The sequence below is a fragment of the Cebus imitator genome, unplaced genomic scaffold, assembly GCF_001604975.1.
Source record: "Cebus imitator isolate Cc_AM_T3 unplaced genomic scaffold, Cebus_imitator-1.0 Scaffold313, whole genome shotgun sequence".
NCBI lineage: Eukaryota > Metazoa > Chordata > Mammalia > Primates > Cebidae > Cebus > Cebus imitator.
The window spans coordinates 2,612,027-2,621,027 of record NW_016107628.1 but is presented as its reverse complement, the minus strand read 5'-3'; the positions used below and the strand labels follow the sequence as shown (position 1 = coordinate 2,621,027).

The 9,001-nt window shown below is 41.4% G+C and overlaps 1 protein-coding gene across 3 annotated transcripts in view; it reads right to left on the bottom strand.

The window, feature by feature from the left end:
• FCRL3 (Fc receptor like 3) overlaps positions 1 to 9,001 on the bottom strand; it is a 19,958-nt gene that overhangs the window by 1,912 nt on the left and 9,045 nt on the right. Inside the window, exons 8-13 of one of the 3 annotated variants that reach the window (XM_017503724.2) lie at positions 7,037 to 7,324; positions 6,586 to 6,705; positions 3,025 to 3,052; positions 2,040 to 2,152; positions 1,764 to 1,832; positions 115 to 146 (exon numbers count right to left, since the gene is read on the bottom strand). In XM_017503724.2, the coding sequence (XP_017359213.1) occupies positions 115 to 146; positions 1,764 to 1,832; positions 2,040 to 2,152; positions 3,025 to 3,052; positions 6,586 to 6,705; positions 7,037 to 7,324 (650 nt within the window). Of the gene's footprint in view, positions 1 to 114; positions 147 to 1,763; positions 1,833 to 2,039; positions 2,153 to 3,024; positions 3,053 to 6,585; positions 6,706 to 7,036; positions 7,325 to 8,930; positions 8,973 to 9,001 lie in introns of all 3 variants that reach the window. The other 2 variants (XM_037729647.1, XM_017503723.2) reach the window with 2 other exon arrangements.

The window sequence follows — 9,001 nt, the reverse complement described above, 5'->3', positions numbered from 1 at the left end:
AAAAAAAAAAAAAAAAAAAAAAAAAAAAAAAAAAAAACAGAAAAATAAAATGTAAGTACCTAAATACAGGTAAGGAAGGCCAGAGAGGAAAAAAGTCCAAGAAATGTGACTCACCTCATCCTTCTGATGCATCCGTGGACAATTAGCTGTTGGGTAGGAGTAGCAAAGAAAAGTATTAAACTGTGGGCAATATATTCCAACTTACAACCTACACACACTGCGTTCCAAGCCAATCTTCTTGGTTTGCTTGATCTCTTGACTGTTTCCTCTGCTGGATTCTTCTAGAGCCACATAGTGAAAGTAATCCCCCAAGTACAAACACTAGTAAAGACTTTCCTCTGCCCACCAAATGCTCGGAACGACTGTCATAACAATTTCCTTTTTGCTCCTCTGCTCATCATAACCCCAGAAGGGTGCCCACCCCCAACCCACTGCAGACTTCTATGGCTCTATTGGTCCTCTCAGAGAAGGAGGCAGATATGACTCATTTCACTTTGCACAGGGAACTTGGAAGAGGCCAGAGAGGAGACTGGCATTCTGAATACACATGACAATTTCCCAGGAAGCCAAAGAGTTGCATTGGAGCATTGGGAAAATTTAGTGTGTGTGTGTGTTTTCTACCTTTCCAAGGGGCTCTTTGTATCTCTTTTATCTGTGCAGCCAATAAGCATGTACTAAGCAATGGGCTTCTATTAGGCATTAGTTAAGTTATAAGCAGATATAGAAACGACAACAACTGGCCAACATGGTGAAACCCCCGTCTCTACTAAAAATACAAAAATTAGCTGGGCATGGTGACGCAAGCCTGTAATCCCAGCTACTCAGAATTGCTTGAACCCAGGAGGCAGAGGTTGCAACGAGCCAAGATAGCACCACTGCACTCCATCTTGGGTGACAGAGCGAGATCCCCGTTCAAAAAAAAAAAAAGAAGAAATAACAGAAACCCAGTCCATATGATCAAGAACCTATAATTTTGAAGGCGAGAAATGGACATAGTAACAAATGTGCAAAGCATTATGGGCACCAAGATAGACACACATATTGAACTATGTTGTTGCCATAAAAAATAAATGGCTCCTCCCAGATTAGAATATGGGAAGGGCAGTTGGCATCAGGGTGAGTTTCATGGTGGTACCTGAGCTATGTTTTGAAATGTGAGCAAGGGTCACCAAGTAGATTAGAGGCAAGGGCATTTCAGGACAAGTAAGGAACATGAGCACCAAGCAGAAAGATGCCAAGAGTTCAGTATGGCTAGAGGAAGGGCATTAGGCAAAGCTTGCGGGAGGGGCCAGCATGCAGAAGGCAGGGATCATGCTTTGGAATGGATGTCATTGAGGGCAGTTAATCTAGGCAATGATGTGAACAATAGGGCACCTCAAAGGGATTGTGCTAGAAATAGGTTGTGGAAAGGCTGGAGGAGAACAATACTAGAAATAAAAAGACCAGTTAAAAGAATGACAATTTTCTACACATTGATTATTCACTCGTTAAAACAATATTTTAGGAGGACTAAAGGTTTCCAAGTGCTGGGCTGTGAGTACATTAGTGAAAAAGTCATAGTGTCTGTCCTCAAAGAGTTTATGGATAATGGCGGCAATGTGGAAAGGAAAGAAGAAATGGATAGATTCTATAGCTGACAACGCAGAAGGCAAGCAATGCCTTGCATGTTGGACTTATATTTGAAACAACTCTGATCAAAGACCCCTTGCTGGATTTGATAACACACTGCCACCTCACCTCTATTTGCCTGAAAGGCATCTCACCTGAATTTTCTTTTGTATGCTGGATGCTCCAGACCTGGGAATAAATCTGGTTGCTATCTTCAGGATTTACTGAGAAGAGATATCATAGTTGGTTGTAGTCAAGAGCCCATATTCTAGACTCTCCTTCCCAATCAGCAAATTTATAACTACCTTCTATCCCCAATGTAATGCTAGGAATGCCATTTTTACATTAGTGACAGGGCCATGGCTGTGGCTCAATCCCTCTTCCCACCTTAGCTCCTCCCTGAAGCCTTCTGCCCCCTAGGGAGTCCTCACCATTGCCGTACACTGGCTCCGGCTCCATTAGAGCTAGTGGTTCAGAGTGAATGGGTTCTTGAGGGTCTATCCTGGAAGGCTTGGACAAGGCAGGCTCCTGACACTCACTAGAACTGTAAGTGTGACAGAGGAGGAGAGAAAATGGACAAAAAATATCTGTAGGTTACAAAGAATTTCAGGGAAATCGGTATCCAGGAAGGCCTGCAGTTCAGCATGATTCAAGTAAAAATATTGTGTCTACTTCTGCTTGGCTCTTTCGATAAAGTATCAGAAGAATTGTGGTGTAAGATGAAGCCCAGGGAAGTACTGCAAAACAGGACAGCCAAGGCAAGGTCAGAGGGCAAGGCAGCCTCAAGGCCTCTTTGAAAGGCAAAAACTCGTAGCTGATTCATTTTAAATATTATTTTTGAAGATGTAAATGCTTAAACATTGATACGCAAAGACCTCCACATTCTTACAGAACTTAAACCTTGTCTTTTTTAAAAAGCACCTTTCAATTTCCCACCTCATATTACAATAATCCACCTTTCCTGCAAGATGCCATGCAGGCTCTTCAAGTAAAGTGGATTTTTTCCAATTTCATTTCCTTCTGCAGTTAATATTGTGAATTGAAGATTGCCAGCATTCAGTAATAATTTCCCAAATGAGTGGAGGACTGAAGAAGAAGGAAATGAATGCATTGTAGCCCTATGAAAGATGGTGCCATCAGCACCTCAGTGGTCAAGTCGCTGCTGGAACTCATTTAAGGAAGTAGATAAATTAGTATGGATAGCCAAGAACATGTATTCTGTGTTTAAGTAGACACAGTGACTATCATTCACAAATATAAGTGAAAATGACATTCACTTATATCTAGCTTTTTATTTTGTAAGAATGTAAAAATGTTGATAGGAAATCCACTCAAATCTTTAAAAAAATATAAAGAAGTCTTGTGCATATAAATAAATCATGAAAACGTTGACAGCACAAGAAGCAGAGACCTCACCTAGATGTTCCAGTGGCAGAAGGTCCTCCTGCAAAACAAAGGGAGGTTGATGGTAAGTGAGCTGTGTGGATAATGAACTCTGTTAGAACATGCCTAGAAATCAGACTCATTCTAGATCTCAGCTGTGGCAACTCTCAGGGATTACCCAGCTCTGCCCTCCTTGCTCGCCTCCTTCCTCACTCTATCTTATGTTATAGGTGAGGAAGGTGGGGTCTTGAAAGGCGTTTGCCCAGAATCACACTTATTCTGAATCATTTTTCAATCAGTAATAAGTGAATAGTAACTGTAAGTAACTGAGTAGGTCACAACCTGGGCCAGGTGCTTCCCCCAGACCCACTGCTTCATCCTGACTGCAGCCCTGCAAGGTGAAGGCAAGGAGACTGAGGCCTAGAGGGGCCAAGGGATGCTCAAAATTGATATGGAATTTTTACACAGTTATGAATCAATGGGACAACCATAATAAGCTCTACCTTCTCTTTTTCTAACTGTGACCCCCTCGCTCCTGCAAATCTATTCCAGCAATACTAAACTGCAACTCTTTTGGGTATATAACAGCTTTTCCATACCTCTTCTCTCCTTTTTCACTTGGCTAATTCCAATATTTTTTTTCCAGAGCTTTCCCTAATGCCAAGAGGCTGGATTAAGTAAACTGTCTCCATGCACATAAGCCCATGTAATATTAAAATTACTTCATTGTTTTGTGATTATTTATATTTGTGTTTGCCTCTAATTCTCTTTCATGAGAGGATGTGCTACTTGAGGCTGTAAACCTTGTCTTTTTTTTTTTTTTTTAATTCCCAATGTCATGCCTAGCAGTTAAAAATATTCAACAAAGATTTGTTAAACAACTGAACAAAGTATGTACTTTGAGGACTTAAAAATAACAAATTGACAATTTTATAATAGGTGATTACCTGTTAGAAGTCTATCCTTGAAGCCCACTCTATTAGCCTTAAAAATATGACAGTTTTCTATCATCACTGAAGTATTGAATCTTTCCAGCTTGCTCCAGTACAAGCCTTATCCCAGGTTCCTATCTGTGTCCTTTGCCTTTTTAAAATCTGTGGCTCTATATCAGTCTCATTGACTTAGAGAACACAAGTCATTGCTCAAAATAAATATACCAGCCTTGACTCTCGTGAAAAATAACTGAGTATCTCCCTGTTCCTCAAGGGAGTCGTCCTCCTGAGTGATCAGGATCTAGTCCTGAATCTCCTCAGAGCAATCACAATCCATATCGGGCAATAACCAATATCTTTCCAGTGGGTGGTTAGCTCAGACCCAGACTGCACCTGGGAGTCAATCTGTCTTCTCATTTGTAAAAGAGAAAACTGAGACCTAGAGAGGTGGCTATTTATTATACAAGCTAATATTCCTTGAAGACATATGGGCCAGAACTGTGCTAAGCAATTTACCTAGGTTGTTTCACGGTACCTAAAAGGTAGATACTGTTATTATTATAACCACTTCATACAATATCAAGTTGTCAAGTTTTATTACTGGAATTTCAACACAACTAGATTTACTATAGAGTCAATAAACTTATCACCCTCTTTAGGAGTGATTCGCTCAGGCAAGGAGTAGAGCTCTTCACTTTAAAAAAAAAAAAGTAGAAGGGCTGAGCTCCTTCCTGAGAAGTCTTGTCAATGACGAGAAGGGAGACTTTGCTCTGAGGAGGTACAGGAGGCACAGACCCTCTGCTTGGTGAACTATCCTAATTTCTTAGTGAGTTTGTTATTTAAAATAACATTCCCACCAACACTCTGGGGAACAGTCCACCTGAGCTTCCATTCACATGGATCATTCAAAATGATGGTCAATTTTCTTTCCTGGTGCTGTGCTGACCGACAGCCTCAACACTGAGATTCGAATGTCTTCCTCTAGTATGTTATAGATTAGAAAATTGTATCCCAGATAAACAGTGATGGGGGGGAAAGAAAAGTAATTTTGAAAGCAGGAGGTGTGACTAGCCTTCTATAAGTAACATAATATCACTACTGAAGATGTATACTATAAACCGTAAATCAATCACCAGAATAACAAAACAAATAATTATTGATTCCAACAAGAAAATTATTCTAAATATATATGCGCTCAACATTGCAGCACCCAGATTCGTAAAACAAGTTATTCTTGCTCTACAAAAAAAACCTAGGCAGTCACAAAATAATAGCGAGAGATTTCAATATCCCACCAACAGAGTTAGACAGATCACTGAGACAGAAAACTGACAAACTCTGGCCTTAAACTTGGCACTTGACCAAATAGACCTAACACACAGCTACAGAATATTCTACCCAACAACTGGAATATACATTATTCTCACCTGCATGTGGAACATATCCTAAGATCAGCCACATGCTCAACCATAAAGCAGGTATCAACAATTTTTTAAATTATATCAAGTACACTCCTAGACTACAATGCAATAAAAATGGAAATAAGTATCAAGAAAATCTCTCAAAACTGTACAAATACATGGAATTCGATAACTTACTCCTGAATAACTCCTGGGTGAAGATCAAAATTTATGCAATTTAAAAAATTATTTAAAATTAATGAAAATAGTGATACAACTATGGATGTCCACTATCAGAACTCCTATTCAAGATAGTGCTGAAAGTCTTAGCCAGAGCAATCAGGCAAGAGAAAGAAATAAAAGGCATCCAAACAGGTAAATAAGTCAAACTATCTCTTTTCACTGACTGCATGGTTCTCTAACTTGAAAACCCTAAAGACTCCCACGAGTAAGGTTTCAGGACACAAAATTAAGGTACAAAAATCAGTAGCATTTCTATACACCAACAAAGTCAGGCAGAGAGTTAAATCAATGGCATAATTCCGCTTTGAATAGCCACAAAGAAAATGAAATACCTAACAAATGAGATAGCTAACAAAGGAGGTGAATGATCTCTGTGAGAGCTGAAAAAATTACATCATGGTGGCTCACATCTGTAATCTCAGCACTTTGAGAGGCTGAGGCAGGCGGATCACCTGAGGTGAGGAGTTCTAGACCAGCCTGGCCAACATGGTAAAACCCCGACTCTACTAAAACTATAAAAATTAGCTGGGTGTGGTTGCGGGCGCCTTTAATCCCAGCTCCTGAGTGGAGGCTGAGGCGAGAGACTTGCTTGAACCTGGGAGGTGGAGGATGCAGTGAGCTGAGATCGCACCATTGTACTCCTGAGTGACAGAGTGAGACTCCATCTCAAAAAAATAGAAAAAAAGAAAAAAAAAGTCCCAGACGGGCACGGGGCTCATGCCTGTAATCCCAGCATTTTGGGAGGCCTAGGTGGGAGAATCACTGGATCCCAGGAGTTCCAGATTAGCATGGGCAACATAGTGAAACCCTGTCAAATCAAAAAATGAATGAAATCAACTGAAATGAAATCAAATCAAATTAGCCCGGCATGGTGGTGCACACCTCCTGTGGCTTGGGAGAATCATTTGAGCCCAGAAAATGGAAGATGCAGGGAGGTATGACTGCACCACTGCAATCCAGCCTGTGTGGCAGAGCGAGACTCTGTTTCATAAAAAACAGGGTAGGACCTAGACACCCACCTGTTTTCCTTCGGGTCCTGGCATGATGCAGCAGAGCAGCAGCAGCAGCAAGGCCCAGGATGCTGAGCAGCAGCCCCGTGACTGCCGCAGTGGTAAGGCCTGTTCTGTTCCCAGAGGTTCCTAAGTGGAGGGAGCTGTACTTGAGTTCCAGTGGCACAGGTTTTGGATATAGACAAAAACCATGTAAGTAGGGTGGGTATGTTCCAGTTTCTGATTCCTCCATTTGAATTATCTGTAGCATCATTTGTAATTTTCAAAACTATGGCACATGAAAGGTATATGCCAGCATCTAAGATTAAAATGTATTCCTTTCCCTCTCCTGCATAAAATTAGTACCAATCTCCAGAAGTCCCAAGCCTTGGTGTGCATGTTCAAAACCTCCTTGGACAATCTAATTTGTGCTCATTTGGACAACCTGTCAGAGGACTATTTTATTTACCGTAACAGTGACCTCTAGCCCAGGTAATATTGAGTGTCACTGCCTCACTGCACTGGGCCCCCAAGCCATTGGCAGCCTCACAGGAGTAGTTTCCAGAGTGTTCTGTATTCAAAGAGAGGTTGAAGGAGGCACCTCCTACAGAAAGGACTATGCTGCTTCCCAATGTGACATCCTGGTGATGAAACCAGTACAAGATTGGGGAAGAACCTGTCAGGTCCTCACAGTGAAGCTCCAGCAGGTCCCCCACTGCAGCCTGGGCCCCAGGAGCCCTGAGAGTGAGGACAGGGTGAGACACTGGAACTGAGGGAGGAAAAATAATTCACTGGCAGTTTTACTTAAGTAGGTATATAAGAGAACTTAATAAAGGAATATGCAGCATAGCTGAGTCATAGGGACATGTGCCTGAATTCAGGAGAACCTGGGCTTGAATCCTGTCTCCTTTATTAGCTCTATATGCTTGATTTTTTAAAGAACTTTTTAATTTCTCTAAGTTTTAGTTTAGTCCTCTGTAAAACTGAGCTAATGATACATCATATCTCAAACTATTGTAATGAGAATCATATTGTATGTGAAGTACTGTAAAAATTGGTTACTATTACTGATATAAATATAACTAACATCAAGGCTTCTAAACATTCCTACACCTGAATCTTAGCTCTAAGACGGAGGCTTCCCTACCTAGCTAAAGCAGGACCCATTCCTCTACCAAATCACCTTGCTTTATTTTTCTAGATAGCATTTAGCACTACCCAATATCTGTCTGTCTGTCTGTCTATCCATCCCTCTTCTATCATCATTGTTTTATATGATTCCCCCCATAGGATGGAGACTTACCTGTTTATTTGTTATTTATAGCTGCTGGAACGTTGCCTGGCATGTAAAATTTATGCTCAATAATTGGTGATTGAATGGAAAACTGAATTGAACCAAATTGTCACAAAAACATACAGATACAGCTCTAGCAACAATGATTTCCGATGAAATGGCACAGTGGGAAGAACAGAAACCCCTTAATATGGCACGTGAACTGTAAGAATGCTGGTTCTGCAAAGTTGCGAGGAAAACTGGATGAACTAATCTCTGTGTCGTGCTTTAGATATAAGCTGTATGCTTTATTGGCAAGGGTAGCTTGATAAGGATCTTAAGCTCTGCTTTGCATCATAGATGGGCTAAAGGGAATGAGTGTGAACGTGGAAACTATTCATTGAATGGCATTGATTAAACTTGAAAATGAGCCATCTGCTGGCTGCAAGAAAGGGCACCAGCTGCCTCATCAGGGTAGAGATGCCAAGTCCTGATATTGGAGGTGTAGAGTTCCTGCTAAATTGAAACTGATGGTTAGAATTTGTCCCTTCTGTATATCCTCTGCAATATGAAATGACCTGGGCGGGATGCAGAGGGCCTCAGGGGTAAGTCTTTTACAGGGTGCTCTGTGATCTCAGTGTGCCTTTCACCCACGTCTCTGGGTGTTCATATTCTGGGAAGAGAGATTTCCAACCCATTGCCTGCCTTCCTCTAGGGCTCATGAGACCTCTGGTTCTATATGGATATTCCCCTAAAATCAAAGAATTCTAAGACTGAAAAAGACCATGGTTATTGTCAACTTAAGTGGTCTCCAAGATGGGCTGTAAGGCACCCCATTGAAGTGTAAAGAAAATATGAGAATGTTCTCAGCAAACTGACAGAAGAGCAGAAGATCAAACACCGCATGTTCGCACTCATAGGCAGGTGTTGAACAATGAGAACACATGGACACAGGGAGGGGAGCACTACACACTGGGGTCAGTTGGGGGGAAATAGGGGAGGGATGGTGGGGGGTGGGAAGCTGGGGAGAGATAGCAAGGGGAGAGATGCCAGATGTAGGTGATGGGGAGGAAGGCAGCAAATCACACTGCCACGTGTGTACCTATGCAACAATCTTGCATGTTCTTCACATGTACCCCAAAACCTAAAATGCAATAAAATAAATAAATGAGG